Source organism: Acinonyx jubatus, chromosome C2 (assembly GCF_027475565.1).
Source record: "Acinonyx jubatus isolate Ajub_Pintada_27869175 chromosome C2, VMU_Ajub_asm_v1.0, whole genome shotgun sequence".
Classification (NCBI taxonomy): domain Eukaryota; kingdom Metazoa; phylum Chordata; class Mammalia; order Carnivora; family Felidae; genus Acinonyx; species Acinonyx jubatus.
In genome coordinates this window covers 125,740,506-125,763,823 of record NC_069384.1, presented here as the reverse complement: position 1 = coordinate 125,763,823, position 23,318 = coordinate 125,740,506, and the positions used below count along the sequence as shown (strand labels likewise).

At 46.8% G+C, this 23,318-nt stretch overlaps 1 protein-coding gene across 3 annotated transcripts in view; it reads left to right on the top strand.

Moving 5' to 3' along the window:
• Positions 1 to 23,318, top strand: part of EPHB1 (EPH receptor B1) — a 476,611-nt gene that overhangs the window by 403,753 nt on the left and 49,540 nt on the right. For all 3 annotated transcript variants that reach the window (XM_053221422.1, XM_027061797.2, XM_027061798.2), the window contains exons 10-12: positions 492 to 614; positions 13,739 to 13,986; positions 21,839 to 22,054. In XM_053221422.1, the coding sequence (XP_053077397.1) occupies positions 492 to 614; positions 13,739 to 13,986; positions 21,839 to 22,054 (587 nt within the window). The remainder of the gene's footprint in view (positions 1 to 491; positions 615 to 13,738; positions 13,987 to 21,838; positions 22,055 to 23,318) is intronic.

Sequence of the window (23,318 nt, the reverse complement as noted above, 5' to 3'; positions counted from 1 at the left end):
TTCTTCTTCTTTTTTTAATCCATCCTCATCCCTCTTCCAGCCGTGGCCACAGCCGTCAGTTATAACCTTAACGGTGGCCTCCACTCAGAATAGTTGTCAAGTTGATAAATATTGATATCTACCCTACCATTTTACCACCACTCTTCTGCTAATGCATTTGGTTGGCATCAATCAGTTTCTTTGCCTTCTGTGAGCGCTCAGTGTGGGAGCTGGTCCCGATCTGTCACTTATAAGTAATCTGCTCCACATTTCATCAAGAGCTCAAAAAGAGAAGAAAATATGGAGGAGAAGTAGAGGATGGAGAACCAAGCTAGTGTGGCCCAGAGGGAAGGGAGATGGGAAGGCCCAGCAAGGCAAAGAGAGGCAGTCTGGTATGTAGGGGGGACGCCCCCCCACCCCAGCCGTACTCTTACTGCTGGGGATAGCAGCCAGGACTTACTGACCACCATGTCCTCTTTGGGATGTTAACCCTGCTTATCTCCTCTAATAAGGCTCCCCAGGGATGAAGATCTACATTGACCCCTTCACTTACGAGGACCCCAATGAAGCTGTCCGGGAGTTTGCCAAGGAGATTGATGTATCTTTTGTGAAAATCGAAGAGGTCATCGGAGCAGGTATGGCTCTCCCCTCCCCTCCTTTCTGTTCTCTTGGTGTCCAAACATCTGCTTCCCACCTTTCTAGGTGTTCTCTTTCAGCATAAAAAAGTCATCCCATTGGGAGAAGAGTTTCTAACATCTCTCTCCCCAGAAGATGAGTCTGAACCATCTACATTGTGTGTCTAGGGATCTTTGGGGAACCTTGAAGATGGTGGCCCAGCTTGGTTGGTGTTGCAGAGAATTCAGCTGTAGTTTTGAAAGATTCAGACAGACATAGCTCCAGAAATGGACCACCAAATACACCAAAAGAGAGAGAGCTAGGGCACACAGTTGAGAAGACTTTGAAAGAAACAAAATGTATTTAGAAGCTGGACAGAGTGCCTCACTGACAATATCTCCGTGGCTCTGGATCAAGATTTCCCCCCAAACTTTCAGTTCTCCTTTTCCTGCATACATGCATTTTGGAAGCAGACCATGATGAATTGAAGAGGGCCCACTATTTCCAGAAGAAAACCCACCCATAACTATTTCCTACAAAAGATATATAATATGAATAGTAACCCAAGACAAGTTCTACTTCGAAGAAACATGCGTGCTCTCATCCATCTCACTGCATTGGACTAGAAATCCAGCCCAGCAGAGAACTAACTGCCTGAGCTGCTGTCAGGAGATCCTACCTAAACTCTGATCTAGAATTTTCATCTTTCCTTAATGGATCAGTAGTTGAGTCAATTTGACAATGGACTCAGCCTTATTAATGTGAATGAGTAAAATATCATCACTTTATAAGTCATTTCTTTTACTGGCTCCTCTGCTGCCTGTTTTGAATTGTCTTAAAATATGTGTTTGCTTTGTGTCCTCTTTCCTACTTTTATTTTCTTCTACAGCATTCTTTATCTTTTCTTTGTCTTCAATTCTTGTTAGCCGTTGTTCGAGCTGTCTTCACTCATACACTGTAGTCTTCTTTTTAGTTCCTGTGTTTAGGAGTGCTTCACTCATGTCAGTATTTGGAGAGTCATGGAGTTGCCTCTACCTGTAACATTTAACTCGATAAAATGTGCTTAGTCTAAGTCTTACAGACAGCCACTTTGGATATTATCTTTAGGGGGAAAGTCACTATCCTTCCGTTCACTGCCTCTCTTAATGCACTGAGGGGTCAAAAAGCCATCTGTGAAATTGGAAGTCACATTTGAAAGCTTGCCCCATTAGGCTACCATTTTCATGCTCTGGATTCCCTCTTAAAGAGCTCTACCTTCATGGCATCTCTGTGGTGGCTGCTGGGACTGTCCCTGTCAGGACACACCTTTCTTCTCTCACCAACCCCTCAGGAGTTCCAGCCGGCTGGCCATAATCTGATCCACATGAGTCTATACATATTTCCCATTGACTTTCATTAAATATGTTACTGAACCATGACTTTCACTTCTGTGCAGATAATTTTCTCTTCCTCCTTAGAAGCTGACATATTTAAGGATCATGCCTTGGAAGGCTGGATACCAGATAAATTGGATTACTCCCAGAGGCTCAGATTTCTCCAGTGAACTTGAAAGAGTGTTGGGGAGGCATGCTTACAGTCCCACACCCTGTTTGCCCACATTATTAATTGTTGTTATGTCGTGTGGTAATGGTGCTAGTGATTTTAATGTTGTTACTTATGTCATGTGCTTAGAGCAATGTGTTCTGGACTGTGTTTCACCCCAGAGAGCACACATCAGCCCCCTCCCACCTTTGTCAGAGGAAGAGTAAAGAGCCTTCTCACTTTATGACCCTGCCAGGGAGTGACAATTTGGGGTGAGCTCACCAACTGCTGGATGCCTATAAAGGGACAATCGATGGCCCTGCTCCATCCTTCACTTGCCATTTTTGTAGAGCCTGTGCTGCTGCTACCGTGTTTGTGCATCCTCCTCCGAGAAGGTCAGCTCTCTCTGTGGCTCACATGGTAGTGGGGAGGGATCGGTATACTTAGCGGTTTATAAGATGCCCAGCGGCACGGGGTAGAGACCTGTGCCCAGTCCACTGCTGCCTACTCTCTACCAAACACTCATCTCCTCCCGATCCAGAAATTCCAGAGCTAATCCCTGTGGATATTAATCCACTATGTGTAACTCGATGCAGTTTTAACAGAAGAGACTCCTAGCTGGAATCAATCCTCACTCCCCAATTCTTTTTCTCCTCTCTCTCCACTCTTGCTTCCCCCAAACCCTTCCTCACGGAGACTCACTTCACTTTGTGCTAAAAGAGCTGGTGTGAAGGTCAAGTTAAAAAGAAAAGAATTTTGTAAGGTAATATTTATACAGCATTATTGGCAATATTGCTCTTAGCCTCCTGGCTGATTGGGAGCACAGGGCAAAAACTGGGTTGCAAAATGGTAACAAAACATGAAAAGAAGACTCAGAAGTCATTTGTCCTTTTGTTGGTGTACTCCTTCCTTCCCTCCCTCAACAAGCTTTTACTGAATACTTCTTGCATACTGCGTGTGGGATTCCGGAGATGGACAGACAGCAACCCCGCCCCCTTCAGTGGTCTGACAGTCTTGGTGGGAGATAGGCCGGTAATGTGTTCACTGTATCACGCCATCCACAACACAGGCATGTGCAAAGTGTTGGGCCACCAAGGAGTCATGGTCAGCAACTTGTTCTGGGAGTGGGTGTGGGCATCAGGAAGGCTTCGCAAAGGAGTTAACCTTTGGCCTGAGCTTTCAAGGATGAAAACTAGTAGAAAAAGCAAATTTTTGTGGCACTTATTAGAGAATGAGATGGTGACAGAAGAGGAAAATTGCATGATTTAAGAGAAATGAATATGACCTTCTAGCAGCAGGATGTTGGAGCTAGCTGGCACCAGCTCACAAGAGCCAATTGTGTACATCTCTTTGCAGCCCCATGTTCAATGACACATGTTGGTAAGTTGACATCTGCCACGGTAGGAATTTTTACACAGTAGGAATTGGCAGATGCTACAAATGGGAGGTCTTTGTTTCTTTGCTTTCTGGAGAACTAGTAGTTGAACACTTACTGGCACACCCCAGCCTTCCAAAGTGTGCAAGGTTATTGCAAAGAGGATGCAGAGGAACCCACCTATGCCTGCTGAGTATAGAGCCAGAGGAGAAGGTCATGATTATTCCAGGAGGGATTAAGTTTACAGTTCAAGAAGATCCTCATTCATTGAACATTGATTCGGTGCCTGGGACCATTGTGGATGCTGGAAAATACACCGATGCCTCACAATCCTTGCCCTGTAGTGGTGATTGTCCAACACACACACAGTGCCCCTCCATAAGAGGAGGGTAGGCAATTGACAGCTAAGATGAGCGGCCCAGAGAATACATAGTCTTGGAGATGGGAGGCTTAATGGCAGGAGAGAATCCAAGGAAGAGAAACCTTAGGGACCCTTAAAGATATGAAAGCTTTGCTTGGGCTGATACTCTATGTGGCACTTCCTGAGAACACAAAGGAGAGAAGGCTAACAGGGAGGCTTTTCCTGAGGGTAAGCATTGAGCATTGAGTCTGGAGAATCAGCCTGAGACCCAGAGATCCAGAGGCTGCGGTATGGATTTTATCCTGTAGAAAATGGTGACGTCTTGTAGGCATCTGAGCAGGCTGGGCGACAGGAATGAGATTCTGGGGAGACAAATCTGATAGATGCTGTGTTTGGACTGGCCTGGAATGGGTGGAGGGGAGGGGTGGGTGAGGCCTCGGAGGCATGGAGACTTTTATGGGGCTTTGCTCGGAAATGTGGAGTGGGTTTGAGATGGCTACTGCTGGGATGGAGGTGGTAGGGAAAGCTCTGCTCGAGGAACTAAACGGATCTAAACCAGAATGTATCCAAACATGGTGAATGGAGCTGATGGGGGAGACACAACAGGGAGGTTGTGGCCAGAAATGAGGGGCATTGAGTTAAAGCCCTTGAAGGGAGAGGAAGGCTGCCAGGCCCTGGGGGGTGTGGGGTGGCAGTTGTGCATGTGAATGAAGGCCAGTAAAGTCTAGAAACCGTGAGGCTGATGAATTGCAGCAGCTTCCCATGTTTCTTCTCAACTTTTGAGGATGTTGGATGAAGGGATAACAAGGGGCACCTGGGTGGCTCAGCCGGTTAAGCATCCAACTCTTGGTTCTGGCTCAGGCCATCATCTTATGGTTCATGAGCTCAAGCCCACATCAGGCTCCGTGCTGACAGTGCAGAGCCTGCTTGAAATTCCCCTCCTCTCTGCCCCTTCCCTGCTCACTCTGTCTCTCAAAATAAATAAACTTTAAAAAAATTTTAAAAAAGAGTTACACAAGAGTAACTGTGAGCCAGGTGTGATGGCATCCAGGAAGACCGAGCAATAATGAACTTATTAACCATTATGCAATTATCTGCCTGTCTCTCATCATCGGGCTCAAAGTTCCAATGACGACAGGGCAATCTCAGGATTTTTTTATTCCTGTGCCTGGCCTGGTGTGGCACTCAGGTGCTCAATCAAATATTATTTGCATATGGTTCAATGAAAGTAGGTCCTTGTGGGGAGAATATAGTGGGAAGGAAAATTTGGAGAACTGGACAGAGCTTGGGAGAATGGAGAGAGCCTAGAAGGAAGTGAAGGGTCCTAAGTCATTTGGTGCTCTCGAAATGACCCAGTGGGATAATGGCTGGCCTTCCTCTTCCCCTGCAGGTAATGGACATTATTGGTCTGTTTAGAGAGGGCAGAAGGCCTTCTGGTTAGGAGAATATTAGCAATTAGGAGAACTGGAGAATATTAGCAATTTGTGACCACGAATCTGACTCATAGGAACCATGTCACAGGTCAACTCCAAGGCATTGGTTAGTTCTGACCAGTTTGATCCGTAGATTCGCCCAAAACATAAAGCAGGGTTGCCATGAATAATTAGGCCCCTCAGCATGAATGTCACTCTGGGTTGTGCAGTGTGTAACCCGTGTAACTGTATGCAGCAGCCCTGATCATGATTTTCAAGTGCATGAAAATGTAGATAGAGGTGTCACTAGAGGGTGGCTTCCAGAGGAAAATATGGCAATTGTATTTTATTAATAAATCTCCTCCTCTGACTCCAGCAGCTGCCAATTCAGCATTTCCACAGATGGCTTATTGTGAGAGAGCGGCAGATTTGTGGGGAGAGGGCTGGGTGAGGAAGGCTGGGGAGGGGGATCTCTGATGTGCACAGATTGGGAATGGGGCCAGCAAGGCCCACCAGTTCTGTCTTTCAAGAAGAGGATGGGTTTGTTGGAGATATTTTGGTAGAAAGGCCACCAGCCAGCCTGATTCCCCTGGGCTCATTTGAAGTGAGGGTGGGCAGCATGAGGGTGGCCTCATACTGGATAGGAGTCACAACAGGAAGGGTTTCCAGAAAAGCAAATCAAATAGATGTCTTGAGTAATTATAATTAAGACAGCTGGCATATATTGAACACACACTGTGGACATACTTTATGAAAACATTGTCTCGCTTCCTCCCATAATGTGACTTAGGGTGTGTCAGTGAGTGTGTGTGTGTGGGCATGTGTGTGTGTTTAAACTGGTAAGGAAATCAGTATTCAGAGGATAGCTCCCCAAAGGTTGCGCTGCCAGCTGAGTGAATGATAGAGCAAGAATTGAAACCCAGACACGGCTGATCGAGGTCTGGTGAATGAAACCCCCACATACCTACGCTTTGGTTACTGTTCTGGAAAAGGGCAGGTAAATATGCAGTGACATTACTTCTGATGGTAAACTCTGTCTGGGAGCTTGGAGTAGGCAAGCCTCCTTGCTGGTAATGATGATACTATCCTAGAACTCAGATTGCCCATAGGGTAGGCGCCCTCCTCTTCTAGAATGATTCGGTAATCTCCCTTAAGAAGGACAAGGACGAGGACCAAGATATCTAGCATTTTCAATGATAGGTGCTTGCTTACCTAATGAAAACAGTAAGTCATCTGTAGGTAGGCAGGAGTCTAATGACTGCAAACAGCTACAAGAAAAGAGAACGTCTGCTTGCTCTCACCCTGTAGGTATTAAGTATTGTGGACACCACGGGCAACTTCCATCTCATCTGCTGGCTCCAGTAGCCTGGTAACGGGGATCTGGGGAGCTCTGCTGGAAAGGAGGAATGGGGCTGCCATCAATAAGGAATGTCTGTCCTGGGTGCAGGGTTAGGAGGTAGCAGAATGCCTGACACGCTTTTACTATCCCTGGTTTAGCCATAACCTACTTACCTTGCGCAGGCTAGTGTGATAAAGCTGGCTGGAAATCATACTTTAAAACCTAGTTTGAATTTATTCTTTAAAAGTTCCTTTTCTGGTGGAAGCTTGAATTAGTAACTAGAAGCTCTGCTTTCCTTTTTTTCCCCGAAGGCAGTTTGTGACTTCAAAATACTGCTAAAAAAGAGAGAGAGAGAGAGAGAGAGAGAGTGCAATTGTGTGTGTAGATTCGCACTGCACATAGCCAACAGCTACCGCCTCAAATACCTGCTGGCAGGTTGGATGTTTCATTTCCAAAAATTGAAAATTCTTTCCTTCTGATTTTATATATAATAGTTGAGGCATTTAATGCTGCTGAACTACTTTTTCTCTCTTCCTCATTTTGTCAAGGAAAGTAGGAGAGAGGAACTGGCAAGGGGCTGAAAACTTGTAGGGAACAATTTCCACAGCTGTCTGGAGGACAATCGCAGGAAGTGGCTAAATTACCCTCAGCTGACAGCCTGGAGGGCAGTGGTTCTCAAACTTGAGCCAGGCGTCAGAATCACCTTGGAGGCGTAGCAACACTCCTGTCACAGGGCCCCACCTGGTGAGCTTCGGATCCACTAGATCCACATGGGACTTGAGAATCTGAATTTTCTAACAAGTTCCCAGGTGAGGCTGACGCTGTGAGGCAGAAACCACGCCTTGAGAACCACTGCCGGCCAAGAGCCACTGGCCCCCAAACTGGCCTGACGCTGGAGTGAGGTCCTGGCCAGAGGGAGGATTGGCTGTAGTAGAGGCTCCAAGGTCAGCCTCAAAGATGCTTGCCAAAGTCCAGCCAGACCAAGATGAGGCTGGCTGCAGTTACTGTCGGTAAAGGATCTACATAGAGAGAATCAGCCATAACCAGTATGCAGTCATTTGCTATAAACATCTATTTTAAATATAATGTTAATGCTTGACTGGTCGAGAATATTTTTAGGTGTTATGAATTTCTATCAGAAATTGAAAAATGTATGGCCGTGGTTTGAAGCTCATGTAAAAGGAAGCTCTTTGGTGCTCAGATCATGGCAAGTCAAAGCATCACAGACAGCAAGTTCTGGCCCTAATTACAGGAAAGTGTCGAGAAGCGACAATGGTTTCTTGAGAATGGTGTATGAACCTGACGTCAAAGATCAAGGTGACAGGCTCTCTCAGATTATAAGCCATACAAGGCCTCAGTTTTCTGTTACTAATAACGGCAATATGCCCATCGACTCCCACTCCCCATGAGGCTGTGGCCGTGCCAGAGAGCCAGAGCCCTCACGCTTTAGCATGCTAGACTCGCCTGGGGACACTGTCTATACCCTGATACCTGGCAGCGGGACTCCCCCACTGCTCCTGGCAGAAAGCCCTGCTTTGCCTTGGCTCCCACTTGTTTGCAGAAACGTGCTCCTCCTCCTTTTTTCTTCCAGAGCCCACCCCCACGTACCACCCACCTCATGCCCCTACCCCTGGCTTGTCTTAAATCGCCACCCACATGTGTCACCCACAGTTTGTAGTTTACAAAACACGTTCTCAGAGACTCAACACCCTGTTAGGAAGCTGCGGTGGTCGACCCTTCCTTTTTATGGTTTATAAAGCCAAGACAGCTGGAGAAGTGAAGTGCCCCAAGTGGGGTGGCAGGGCTGGTGTAGACACGAGCTGCTTCTTCCACTCCCTGCCGGAGTTCCCCTCCCAGCACTGGGGCCACTTAATGACAGGGTGAAGCACAGCTTCCGAGAGAGAGATTGAGAGAGAGAGAGACAGAGAGAGAGGGAGGACTGTGGATTAAGTGGCTTCCTTTGCAGTTGGTACTTTGAAAACCTCTGGGCTTGGAGAATATGAAGTCATTGCTTTGCCAGACAGGAAAGGAGCTATTTTTACAGAATCACTGTGAGGCCACTGCTTCCCAGTGACTGCAGAGCAGATTCCTTAGAGCAGTGGCACCTCTACCGCCATAGTGACTGACTACAAAGCCCATCTCTCCCTACCCAAGGAGAGCACGTTTTTTTAACATCTACATTTTTTTAAGAGCAGTTTTAGGTTCATAGTAAAACTGACCGGAAGGTACAGAGATTTCCCATATGTCCCTTGCTCTGCACATGCACAGCATGTCGCCCACTATCAACATCCCCCACCAGAGTGGTACATTTATTGACAAACCTACACTGACACATCACCGTCACCCGAAGTCCATGGTTTACATGAGGGCCCATTCTTGGTGTCGTCATACATTCTACGGGTTTGGACAAATGTATAATGACACCTATCTACCATTATAGTTTCAGACAGAGTGGTTTCACTACCCCAAAAATCCTCTTAGGAGACCCCATTTTTATTTTATAATTCTAAAAAAACTATATGAAGGGCGCTTGGGTGGCTCAGTTGGTTGAGCATCCAACTCTTGATTTTGGCTCTTGATCTCACGACTTGTGAGTCCCCAGCTGGGATCTGCACCGATGGCACAGAGCCTGCTTAGGATTCTCTCTTTTCCTCACTCTCTTCTCCTCCCTGCCTCTCTCTCTCTCTCTCACTCGCTCTCAAATAAATTTAAAAAAAAAGCAATTAAAAAAAAAAACTGTATGATGAAACCCCTACAGAGGATACAACTTAAAGCTCAAGTATTAGAAACACTGCACTTGAAAACCGGTCAGCCACAAAGATTAAGCAATGAAATAACATATGTCAGTTAAGAAAGTCACAGGAGCCACGCTGTTCTGTGTAGCTAGCACTTGCCAAAGCCACACTTTCATTGGTTTCTTCCCTCTTGTGTTTCCACCCCTGTGTATAAAGCCCGCGCTCTGTGGCAGGCGCTGTGCTGTAAGAGTCAGCCCATGTACCAACACTGCTTTCTGAGGGATCCAAAGGTGCAGTGATGAATCCCAGATATCCCAGGGCCTCCGGCAGCTCCCTAATCCACCTGAAATATGCTGGGGTGCTTTAGACCCATGGTGCCGCACCTGGCTGCACATCAGAGCTGTCTGGACAACACCGTGTTCAGAAGGGCCCGCACTTAGTTTAATGCTATGCTGTCACAGGCTTGAAATCCTTCATAATTTCCAAACAAGGAGTCCCACGGTCTCATTTTGCACCTCGGTCTGACCCACAAATTATCGTAACTGATCCTGCGGGCAGCTTTTAAGTATGTTCAGGTGACTCCAGTGGGTGGCCAACTTTGGGAAACACTGGTGTGGGAGAGAAGTCCTTACCTGGGGTGTCCCTTGTGTGTTGTAGGGGACATCAGATTCACCTGGAGCCCTTCCTCAAACTCTGCACATTGATGTAGAAATTGATGGATATTCTGATTCCTAAATATTCTGACCCCACCCGATTCCAGGCAGGAAGTTCCAGCAAATGTGACATCTGTCTGTGAGACAGTCCCACTCTGTTTGCAATTCCCTGCGTGTGAGTTGCTGTGACAGGGACTACACATGAACTGTTAGGACCTGCACAGTTGGAGCACGGTGGCCCCTCAGTTGTGACTTCATACAGCTGTGTTCCCTGTGGCACTGCTAGTCGAGCACACCTGTAGAGAGGCAGTGTGGCTCTGTAGAGAGGCCAGAAGCACGATGGGCATGGACGGCAACCCTGGCTCTGACTCATAGCTGTGGGGTTTGGGCGTGTTTTTCTTGTGCCCCAGTTTCCCTATTAGTAAAATGAGCATCATAGTACCCAGCTCATGAGGGTGCTATGAAGATTAAGTGAGATACGACCTGTAAAGAGCCTAGCACATTGCCTGGCACATAGTAGGTGGTCAGTAGACATTGGTGTCCTATCTTCTCTAAGACAAAATGTTACCATATCTGTCCCCTCAACTCCTAAACTGTCCTTTTACTAAAAGAAAATGTAACTCATTATTATAACAACAAGGAAGAAATACTAACCGATATTCTTCAGTTGGCATACTTATCAAATATGCAATTTGTATTCATCTAGCTCATGGTTATTCAATATTTGCTAGGTCAAGGTGTCAGAAGGATGGTTTGTATATGTACATATTCACAAACAGATATAGATTATACATATATACACATACACATATATATGCATACATGTAGACGCGTGTATACATGTATACAAATATATACACATGCACATATAGTATACACACATATGTACATATACATACACATGTATATATGACAGGACCCTGTTGTGCAGTACTTTAAAAAAAATGTTACTCAGTTCAGGGCTCCTGAGTGGCTCAGTTGGTTTAAGTGTCTGACCTCAGCTCAGGTCATGATCTCTCAGTTTGAGGGTCTGAGCCCCGCATTGGGCTCTGTGCTCACAGCTCAGAGCCTAGAGCCTGCTTTGGATTCTGTGTCTCCTTCTTTCTCTGCCCCTCCCCCACTCACGCTCTGTCTTTCAAAAATAAACATTAAAAAAATTAAAAATAAATAAATATTTTAAAGATAAAAATTTAAAATAATGTTACTCAGTTGACCAACAAAAGTAATGCTTATTGTAACAATTCAAACATCAAAGTAACTAAATTAAATTGCCTAGCTTTACTTCCCACTCCTACTCCACCCTTGTAGGGCAACCATTTTTAAAAATACCTGTAATTTGAAGTTTAAATACATTTTACATGGATTTTGTCCCTTTTTTTCTTTTGCACCCATACACACACACTCCATCTGGGTACATACCACATTCCCATTCCGTAACTTTCTTCATTTAACAATATAATATGGACACCTTTGAAGTCCATGCATACGACCCCTCTACCGGTTTTCAGCAGCTCATGGCATCCCGCAGGATGAATACACCACTTTCCAACCATTCCCTGGTGATAGGCATACAGCGTTTCGCTGTAGAAGAGGCTACAGTAAACAATCTTTTCTAAAAATTTAAATACTGGCACTTCTACTTATTTCGGATAGAGCAGAGATAGAGTCTCCAGCAGGTTATGACCCAAGAGCAGTCAAGGCAAAAGCCGAACAAGTAATAAGAAGCATGCCCCCCCCCCTGTGGTGGCATGCCTACCACATCCCAGGCACTTCAGTGGGCACTACAAGCTGTGAACGTGAGAGACTCAGTCTGACTTGAAGCAGTTTGTTCACCAAGGCAGCATTGGGTTAAATGTCAAAACCAGGGTCCCACATGATATATGTCCACAGTGAAATCATCCTAATGGTGCTTAAGCCAACCTCCACTCCAGCCCTAGATTCTAACAAGTCCCACTGACTCTGGAGTTCTGTATGAAAAGCCCTTTCGTGCAGTTTCCTTCCAATTACATTTGTAGTAGAAAACAAAAGAACTCCCAACTAAATCGCAGAGGAGATGTTAACTTCCTTTTCTAATTCGGCCAGTAGTTTATCCGCTCAGTTTGCTCCCTCGTTTTCTTCCAGAAGCTAAAGGTGAAAGAGAAAGGTTCCCCCCCCCCCCCCCCCCCGTCCCCACCGAAAGACCCTGTGTCTCCTGTCAGGCCTTTGACACATTTCAGCGATACACTTACAAGTAGATAACTAAACAGGAAGTTATAAAACCAGGCTAAGTCGTAGAATAACTTTTGAAAGCACATTTAACAGGATTCAACAGATTTTCTAAAGCAGCTATGAAATAGTGTCACCAGAATTGTTTTTACTCGGTGATTTTTACTGCACAAATGTTTAAATGCTGTGGCACCCGTGGAGATGTGCGGCTCGTGTTTGCTTGGAGAAATCACTGACTGTTTAGCTGCCACCCTTCAGCTGCAGCGCCTTCAGGACCTGCCTCAGCTTCCCTGCAGCCCCCACCAGTGACTGAGCATGGAGGGAGGCTAGAGCCCGGGCCTTCCTAGAATGGGTGATCTTGACTGTGGAGCTCCCCAGGGGAGGGGGAAGCTGACAGGTCTGCCTCAGCCAGCTCTACATTGCGATCTGGAGCTCTCCTTGTCCATTCCTGCTTCCTCCTTTCTTTTCATAATGTCAGGCCTGCCTCGTGATCTGGGACTCTGGCCAATCTTGTTTCCTCCCCTTCTATCCTGCACAGCATCTGCTAACTTCCCACCTCACTTCTCAGTGTCTGCGTTCTGGGGCATCCAATCAACACAGAAGCTTCCAGGGCAATGTAGGAACATAAATGTTTTACATCTCATTCAGAGAGCCAAAGAGCATGAACATATCCCCCAGCCCCTGGATGTTCTTTCACCAGGCTCTGCTAAAAATGAATTATGATCTGCCAAAGTGAAACTGACCATTTCATTTTCATTATTCAGGTTGGACACAAAAACCAAACATGAAGAAAAACAAACTCATATATACTCTGAAATTCCACTTTATTTTTTATTTTTTTATTTTTTTAAGTTTATTTATTTTTTGAAAGAGACAGGAAGACAGAGCGTGAGTGGGAAAGGGGCAGAGACAGAGGGAGACACAGAATCTGAAGCAGGCTCCAAGCTCCCAGCTGTCAGCACAGCCCCACACAGGGCTCGAACCCATATACCGTGAGATCATGACCTGAGCCGAAGTCGGACGCTTAACCGACTGAGCCACCCAGGCACCCCATGAAATTCCACTTTAGTTACCTAAACTCTTTCTAGGAACTGAGGCAAGGAACATATTTTGGTATAACTTCAGTGTTTTCTATGAACTGAGTGTGGCTAGGACATCATAGTTAAAATGAAAGGACAGGGGCGCCTGGGTGGTTCAGTCGGTTGAGCGTCCGATTTCGGCTCAGGCCATGATCTCACGGCATATGGGTTCGAGCCCTGCGTGGGGCTGTGCTGACAGCTGGGAGCCTGGAGCCTGCTTCGGATTCTGTCTCCCTCTCTCTCTGCCCCTCCCCCACTCATGCTCTCTTTCTCCTTCAAAAATAAATAAACATAAAAAAATTTTTTTTCAATAAAAAAATAAAATAAAATGAAAGGACGCTATTTCCATCTCTGTCACTTTAATTGCAGTTCCACTTGGAGCACCATTGTTCCTGATAAGCTGCCTCCCCTTGTGCTTCCACGGACTGAGAAGGAGATGAGTAATGATTGTATTCTCGTTGCAGGGGAGTTTGGAGAGGTATACAAGGGGCGTCTGAAACTTCCGGGCAAGAGGGAAATCTATGTGGCCATCAAGACGTTGAAGGCCGGGTACTCGGAGAAGCAGCGTCGGGACTTCCTGAGCGAAGCAAGCATCATGGGCCAGTTTGACCATCCCAACATCATCCGCCTGGAAGGCGTGGTCACCAAGAGTCGGCCTGTCATGATCATCACAGAGTTCATGGAGAACGGCGCTTTGGATTCTTTCCTCAGGGTAAGGGCAGCCCAGGGGTGTGGATGATGTTAGCACTGTTGGCTGCTGGGGAGAAGTGTCTGCGTGAGGATAGGCTGCCACTTAGGAATCGCCTGATGAAATGTGGGTGGGCGTTGGAGATGTTGGCGAGGTTGACAGATTTGTTCCTAAAAGGACAGAACAAAGAGGAGCCTGTGGACCCCTTGGTAGGAGGATAGCGTGGAGTAGGGCCTCGATAAATACTCGTTGGATGAATACGAATGAATAGGGAGGCAGGTGAAGAATGGCCATCGGCATCTGCATGAATCACGGAGATTGAAGAGACTTCAGCTGCTACGCTGCCCTGTGTGATTCACACAGACGCCAGTGGCCATCTCTGCCTTTTCTCCAGCGCGGCCACCCTCCCCGCCTGCTCCCTTCATTTGCAGCTCAGAGATAAAGCAGGCTGCCCTTTTCTGATGCCTGGGCCACCCGCCCTCTGAAGGGGCACTTCTGGGCGTGAAAGGAATAGACAGTGTCACGAGCATTCACAAGTCTTTTCTGGGCTTGATGAGGAAGTCTGACTTCAAGCTACAGCAGAGGTGGGGGTACCTCGAGGCCGCCGGCTGCAAGATCTGTAAGTGATCGTTGTCAGAATGTGCTCACATGGAACCACGCTGGAACCACTTTCATTTCTGTGGGACATCACAGAGTTACTCAGGGCGGGAGTGAGGGAGAACAGACATGATGCTAATGCCTGGGGAGTGGCAGCTGACTGGGCATAGGCCAGAGAGCAAGTCCTGCCTCGGACCAAAGCCTCAGCTGGGGACTGCTGGGGGCCCTGAGAGCAGAGAGTATGTGGGCAGCATCACAATGGAGCTGGGCCTTCTGAGCAAGGACTTCAGGGTAATACCAACTGGCAGGCTGTACATGTCACCAAAGCTACCAAACAGTAGCTGTGGCTGCAGATTAAAGTATCATTCATACACTTGGTCTTGAAATATTCATGGGGTGAGTGCTATGGTCATGCCCCGTACTGGGTGCTGGGCCTATAGAGATGAAAGAGACGTTGCTCTAATGGTATGTAACAGATCACCTAACTTCCATGGCTTAGCACAATTTATTTTGTTCATGAGTCTGCAATCTGGGCAGGGCTCGGTGGGGATATCTCTGTTCCATGTGCTATCAGCTGGGGCACTTCAAGATCTGGGGCCTAGAATCATCCAAAGCCTCACTCACTCCTCTGTCTGACAGTTGATGTTGGGTGTCAGCTGGCATCTCTCCAGGTGGCCTGCTTGGGCTTCCTCACAGCAAGCTGGGTCCCAAGAATTAACATCCCACGAGATGAAGGCAGAAGCTGGACCGCTTTTGGAACCTAGCTTCAAGTCCCACAGCACCCTTCAACTACTGTGATATGACCCCCAGGTTCAAGGGGAGGAAATGTGCCCCACATCTTGATGGGGAACAGCAGCATGGTGTCGTCTTATACATAAGGGATGGGAGGTCCTGTTGTGCCCACCTGAGAGACCCCAACCTGCCACAGAGGTCCCTGCGCTGAGGACCTTGGTGCCCAAAGTGTCCAGCAATCATCCACTTAGATTCTGCTTTTTGTTTCTGTGTGTGGCATAAAGAAGTATTGTAAGCCAAGAAGAACTGAAATCTTCCTGGGGAAACCCAGGAAGGCTTCAAGGAGGAGAGAGAATTATCTGATTGTAGAATGAGGAACCCACAGGCAGACAGGGGAGCAGGCAGGTATGATGGAACAATTGAGCAGTGTATTCAAAGTCCAGAGCCAGCATGGCCTATCTGGTAACCTTTCAGCAGCTGGTGGTGGCTCCAAAGTTCAGAAGCAGGGCTTGGGGACTGCGGTGTGAAAGGGTATATGGGGGACCTGTCTAGAAGCTGCATTTGCACATACTGAAGCTACCTTGGCAGGACAAACACACACTTTTGCCTCCTCTGGGTTATTAGGCAATAGTAGCTTATTTTTGGAGGGGGGAATGGGGGGGCAAATGATGGGGTGGATGTACTTTGCCTGGTACAGGCTCCTTGAGGGTACGGGTTATGCCTTTTATTTTGAAACCCCCAGTGCCCAACACAGTGATCACCTGGTGAATGCTACTTGGATTAAAAACAAAACAAAACAAAAAAAACATGAAAAACCATTTCTGGCACAAAAAGGTTTGGGAGTGACAGGGGAAATGTAGTCATCCTAAGCGTCCGTGGACTCTTATTCTTGTGGCCAGACCTCTCATGTCAGAGTCAGGAAGAGACCGTGCTTTCCTGGGGGCATTCATTCGTGATCAGGGATCTTCTTGTGAAGACAGCCAAATAAATGTGAATAGAAGGCCATGTTAGGAGAAAAAGGATTTTCTGGAACCAGCCTCCAGACCTTTTTAGGAGTCATTTATTTCCTACAAGTGAACTGATTGTACTTCACAGAGTCACAACATGATTTGAAGACTGTGATCAGACTTTCTCCCTGGAACATGCAGGGGAACAAGGAGATTCATTCTCAGGAGGCTACAGAAAATCAAAACCCCACACAGATGCTCCACACAGGGCTATTTCTGTGTGAGGCCCAGGACATGGGGGCATGGTAGACACCAGTATTTGTCACGATGATGAGGCCTGGGCGGTGGGAGAAGAGCCAGGGGCAAGAGAGGAACACAGGGAGGCAGAGGAGAAAGGATGGCAAGTAAGGGACGGCCAGAGCAGGCAGCGCAAGGAGGAGAGGGAAATGAAGCGTTTCTGACTGCTCGCACGGCATGGAGGCAGGTAATCTATAAATCTAATTTCAGCCTTACTACCAAACCCTGGAGCATAGCAACATTAATTGATGTATCTGCTGCTTGGTAAAATTGAAAAGTAGGTCATCAGTTCAGTTCTGCAGGGTCCATCTTTTGGGAAGTAGTATAATTTTAGGATCACCATTCAGAGAATAAAGGAAAAGAGTTAGTCCTCAATTTGTGCAACTGCCCCCACCCTGACACACACACGCCAAACTGGCCATGGCCGTTTACACTGGGCATGGTGGCTTTGGAGAGTGGCTGCAGCTCCAGCTCTGGGTCAGCGTCTGGGCGGCTGTGGCCACTGGGGATCCAATGGGCACACTGGCTTCTCACAGCCCACCCACTGCTCCTCTCCCATTGCAGGACTTAGAGTCTTTCACCTTCTGAAAGGATTAGAAACACTAATTTTCTAACCACACATTCAAGAGGTTCAGTATTATTCATTTTTTAAATGTCTATGCCATGGATTATGTAGCATGTAAATCCATTATTTAATATATCCTTTTTTATATCCTTTTTGGCACTGGTGTCTCTTGCATAATCTCAGGAATGGTCCCTGAAGCCCTCCTCAATGTCCTGTGCCACAGCCAAAAAGGTCAACATGCTCTGTAAGGCCTTCTTGCCTAGCCTGACCTTGTAGTTGCTGCTGGGTCATCTACAGACAGTCATAACTGAAAGACTCTTGGAAGTTACTGAGCAATGTCAAATTCAGACATTTCTTATCAGGGAGGCTTATTCATGGGCTGGAGCCCATGACCATAACCCAGAGATCGAGAAGAGAATACCAGATTGGACATCCCGAGACCTAGGTTCTGCTTTGTGCTCCACCATGAGTCACCGGTGGCCTTGAGCAAATCTGTTAACTCAGTTTCCCAACCTATAAACTAAAGGCATTGGAATTGAATGATCTTGAAAGGTAGGGCTCTTACAGTTAAAAAAAAAATCTATGATTCATTCTCTTCAAACAAATCAAATAAGGGTTTCATTTCCTGAAGTGGATTTGTCAATGAAAGTTGAAATACCTAAATCCTTCCTGCCTAATAAAAGGGCCAGCAAGTGGCTTCAGTGAATTTGCCAAAAAGCAATTTCAGCAGAAAGCACTTCATGAAGGGAAGAAAGTTTAAATCACTTCACTGTACTGTATTTTTACCATGTGATCACCGTGGAGCCTGATCCTTTTCAAAGTCAATGAGAGAACTGGGCTTTTTCTGTCTTGTACATCTTTGTATGCTGATGTTCCTGTCTTTGGAAGTTCTTCTTGGGGAGTTAGACCAATGAACCGAAACTAAAACAGTTGAATGTGTCAGGGAATCTTAATAGGTTTGTGTCTGTAAGTTTCACCAGGATTATGAACTCAACAGGCACAATCCTGTCTTATCATGAAATGTGATTACCCTGCAGGTTCTAAAGAAAATATGTTGCCATTACAAAGTCCATATTCCATGGAAAAGACCCTGGACAGGAGTTTAAAGATTCAAATAAGAGTAGCATATTTCAGGCACACATGTCTCTACTTTCTTTTTCTTTGACCATGGCAGACATCATTAATCAATCATGTCACTTTTTGCTACAAAGCTTCTACACAGCCTTCTTCTCCACACAACATTTGAGGAAGGCGTTACCAGTTGATCACAGATGGAATGTCAGTGCAGAAGTAATTTGCTATCCTGGACTTAGATTCTTGTTATAAGTCAAAGCCACACAGAATGATTTAAGGCTGATCACTTAAACTCTCTGGACTTCCTTTATCTTCTCTGAAAAGCAATAAACTGTTGCCTGCCTTGCACAAAGGAGGATCAAAACACATTGTATCAAGAATGACTTGCCATTCAAAAGTCAAGAAATAGAAAAAATCATGTTAGTTAATTAATTGATCCAAACTTCAAGCCTGCATCATTAGGCCTCTGTCATCCACTGCTACAGTTGGGATGTGGGTGTTGGGGTTTTTTTTTTTAACTGCAGCTGCCAACCTGTAGAGCTCAGAATGCCCTGTGAGCGAGGTTCTCCTATGGCAGGGATCCTAGGATGTGTCCCTAGCTTACCAGGAAGCTGTGAGGAACCTGTAGTCCTGGCCCCCGGTGTCCTCAGACTCTCTCACCAGGCTCTGGGAGAGCTGATTTGTGAGACATGATGGCTTGGCTGATAATACCAGCAGTTGTTGCTGTCTTAGTATTCACGAGCACCGAGCTAAGCCCTTTCATGTATACTGTCTCATTTAACCTCACCAAAATCCTATGAAGAATGGACGCTATGTTCTTATTTTACAGATGTGGGAATGATGTGGCTCTAGAAGTTAAATGACATGCCCAAGGGCACACAGCCAGTGAGCGGCAGAGCCTGGGTCCAGGCCAGGTCTGTCTGTCTCCAAAGCCTGGACTTTTTTTTTTTTTTAATGTTTATTCATTTATTTTTGAGAGAAAGAGAGCACAAGCAGAGGAAGGGCAAAGAGAGAGAGGGAGACACAGAATCCGAAGCAGGTTCTAGGCTCCGAGCTGTCAGCACAGAGCCCAACCTGGGACTCAGACCACAAACCGTGAGATCATGACCTGAGCTGAAGTCAGATGCTTAACCGACTGAGCCACCCAGGCTCCCCAAAAGCCTGGACTTTTAACCACTTCTTGGCCTTCGTTGACCCCAGAACCTATAAGGGTGACTGACCTAAATATTAAAACAAATCAGATGGTAAAGCTGTTCCATGAAGGCTTCAGTGATTTAAAGTAGAAATAGACCTATTGCTGTGCATTCTTCCAACATTTCTCTTCCCAGAGCTGTTTACAACCACCACTGATCCCCTCCCCAGAATCTATCTACAAGCAGCTTCTTTTGGGAGACATTCATTTTTAACCACATTGTTGTCTACACTTACAGAGAGGAAGTAACAAACTGAATTGGAAAAATGTGACCCTTGTGACTTGCAGCTGAGATACATTTTCCAACATACAGAAGTTGCATGACAACTTTCTGGGGAGGCAGGTCCCTAGAGACCTACTTAGAGAAAATGAATGGTGTTCGCAAAAGCCTGGCTAACTTCTCGAGGAGGTGTTGATTGAAGTTCATTAGCAAGGAGGAGGATTCGTATCACTCACAGCACATCCAGCTCTCGCAGATGGGCACCATGTGCTGAACAACAGTCAGGGTTTCCAAAAAGCAGATCTGCACTTCCTTTTGGAGTTGGTTAGAAGAAAATATTGCAGGGAAAGCATTCCAGGCAGGGTGGGAGGTGGTTAAGGTTTGAGTTAGAAACAGCCTGGAGCTTGGGGTGTGTCAATCCCAGTGTGTTTGGGGGTTCTCTTCTGGGAGGCATCTCAGGAAGGTGTGGAGGGAGCGTCAGTTTGCTCACTCTGATTGATCAAGGGGCGTAGCCCTAGAACACAGACCTGGGCTTGCAGTCTCGCAGAAGGAAGTCTTCAACATTCACACTATCATGGTTAGACTGTTTGATTGGTGGGGTTTTCTCTAATACACAGGGTAGTTTTTCAATGGCTGTTTTGTTTTTCCATATTTATTTTTGCATGGAAAATGCTTTTGTAGGAGTGCATGCATAGATGCTGTGTCTCACACACACTTAAGTGAGGTAGTGCATGTGACTGTGTTGTATATCACCTCACATGCAGTAGGTGCTCAGTAAATGGGAGCTGTGCACGTTTATGCGTGCTGTTTCACAGGAGGGAGCTGGGGAGTGGCTGCCTTGCCCAGGGTCTGTGTCCAGCAGTAACTTAGACTAGACCCAGGGTGTTCCACCTCCTCTCACGTCTCCCCCAGTCAAAGCCTCTCAATGCCTGGGCCAAGCTCTACTTAACAGAATACTACTTATTGTCCTTCAGCGGAGCAGCTGGGGCTGGACTAGAAGAGAAAATGTGTTATTGGCAGCAAAGCACAGGGTCCACTGATGTAACCAGTGTGTGCAGAAGCCAAGACCCAAGGGCGTTGGGGAGGAAGGAGGAAGGTTGATACATTCACTGAGGTCTGTCGCCAAACCTTGAAGGAGAGCATCCACCCAGGAAACAGTGAGCCCACCGGTGACTGGAGAGGGGCAGCACTGCAGCTTGGCTCCCATTCGCTAAGAGGGTCAATGCCATACGTTGTGTGTGTGTTTCTCCTGCCACTAATCGCTTTGAGGTGCATATGGCTATCCCAATGTCAAGGTTGACAGCTCTGGTAGGACCCAAGGAAGACACCTTAAGCATTTAATTCTGGAAACAGGGAGAGATGTAGTAGTCACTAATGGAGCACATGTTTATTGAGCCTTTTCTATTTAAAGTTCTTAGCACTGGGAGTACAATGGTAACCACAGGAGAGAGGGTCTTGTCTTCAGAGAGCCAAGCAGCAGAGGCAGATGGATAGGTGTTACACATACACACCTAAAACTTGTGATATGTTAAGAAGAAGAATAAGAGCATTCATAAAAGACAAGAAGATAGTAAGAAAGTGCTAGTCATATTTGGAGGAGGGGAGTAGTTATAGAGACATTCTCTCTGAAAAAGGGACACTTAGTGGAGACCTTAAGGGCAGGTAAGTGTTGATTGTGAGGAAGAGCAGAGGGGACGGCAGGTGTAGGGGCCATAAGGAAGGAAGACCTTGGCTTGGGAAAGGACTGAGAGGTCACCAGTCACTGTGGCTGACAGGTGAGGTGGTGGCTGATCCCCTGGGGTCCCGTGGACCATGAGGAGGAGTTTGGAGCTTTTCCCTAATGCAATGAATGGGAAGCTGTTATAGAGCTTGAAGCCAGGGAGTGGCATGGCCTGATTTATGTCTTGCAAAACTGGCTCTAGCTGCTGTGTAGAGAATGGATTGGGGAGAGGCAGGTGTGGGGAGGTTGTTACAGGTGATGGATGATGGTGACTTGGTTAGAATGGAGGCAGTAGAGATGGAGAGGCGTGGATGGCTTTGAGATGTATTTTGGAGATAGAATCAACAGGGTTGGCAAGGAGAGAGCAGAGCATTCAAGGAGAGGGAGGGGGGAGGGGGGAGGGAGAAGGACACAGTGAGCAGCGTGGCCAGTCACAGACAGAGGCTGACAAGCAGCAGGGCCGTGGTCCTGTGGCTTCTGTTTAACCACTGAAGCCCATCTTGATCCCAATGCCCTTTATGTCTTGTTACAGCAAAATGATGGGCAGTTCACGGTGATCCAGCTGGTAGGGATGCTCAGGGGCATCGCTGCGGGCATGAAGTACCTGGCTGAGATGAACTACGTGCATCGAGACCTGGCTGCTAGGAACATCCTGGTCAACAGTAACCTGGTATGCAAGGTGTCTGACTTTGGCCTTTCCCGCTACCTCCAGGATGACACCTCAGACCCCACCTACACCAGCTCCTTGGTGAGTCCTTCTTGGTGTTCTCAGGTAAAAGCATGGCATGAATATAAAGTGGCTACACATGGCTGGGCCAGGGACCCATGGCAGGGCATACTGGAAGCGACTGGCACTTGAACTTATCTCCAACTGGAGGAGGCAGGTGCTAGATGGAGAAACAATAGCAGTTGGTTGTCCTCGTTGTCCAGGTAAGCATTTGGGCATAGGCTGTAAGGAAGGGTCAGGGTGTCTACTCTGAAGCCATGGATGGTGTTCTTGGCCAGTGGGAAAAGGACACTTTGGAAGAGGTGATTTGGAGGAATCCAGGCAGTTGGAGAGTAGCGTCAGAGACGTCCATCAGCAGAAGTAGGCACCGGTGGGGCTGGGTACTGTGTCACCAGGCAGACCCTTGGTCCCCTCCTCTTCTCCCTCTCCAGTGCTTCCAGACAGCTCTAAGTGCCGTGTACATGATGAGTACTCTCACATTGGTATACCCACTCAGCTTCCCCCTCCACAGTCAAGGCAGCTCTCATCACCTCCGTCCAGTCATCTGGTTCTCACAGTTCTAGTCCCAACCGTTACAGGTCCGAAGCAGAGCTTTCTCCTCCATTATCCTCCCCAATTTCTCCAGCTTAGTGGTTCCACCAATTCAATGAATGACTGAAACCTGCGAGTCACCCTTGATTTCTCTCTGCCTCACCATCCATGTCCAATCCCTTGGCAACTCCCATAGGTTCAAATAAAATCTGCCTCTTTCTTTCCATCTCTGCAGCCCCCATCCTATTCCAAAGCACCATTCTCTTTCACCTGGTCCCTTCTGGTAGCTTCCTAACTGGTCTCCCTGGTTTCTTCACTCCCAGGATATTATTATAAAAATAAGAACAATACAGAGAAGTAACGGGGAAAAAGACAACCAAGAAACCACAATCCCCCCTGAAGCAAGAGTCAGTAAACTTTTCCTTAAAGGCCATATAATAAGTATGTTAGGCTTTGTTGGCTAAGAGGCCACATAGAGGATATTGTGTAGATAATTAGGTAACCCTTTAAAAGGGTATAAATACCATTCTTAGCTCATGGGCTATAAGAATCCAGGTGACCTGACAGATTTGGTGCTCAGGCCATAGTGTACCAACCCCTGTCCTTAGGCGTCAGTTTTAATAGTTGGGCATGTCTCTTTTCACACTTTTCTCATTGCTCCAAAATTTGAAGATTTTTATTTTATAACAGTGGGATCATACTATGCCTATTGTTCTGCTGTGCGTGTCTCAGGGGCATTCTTCCTGCCAAGCTG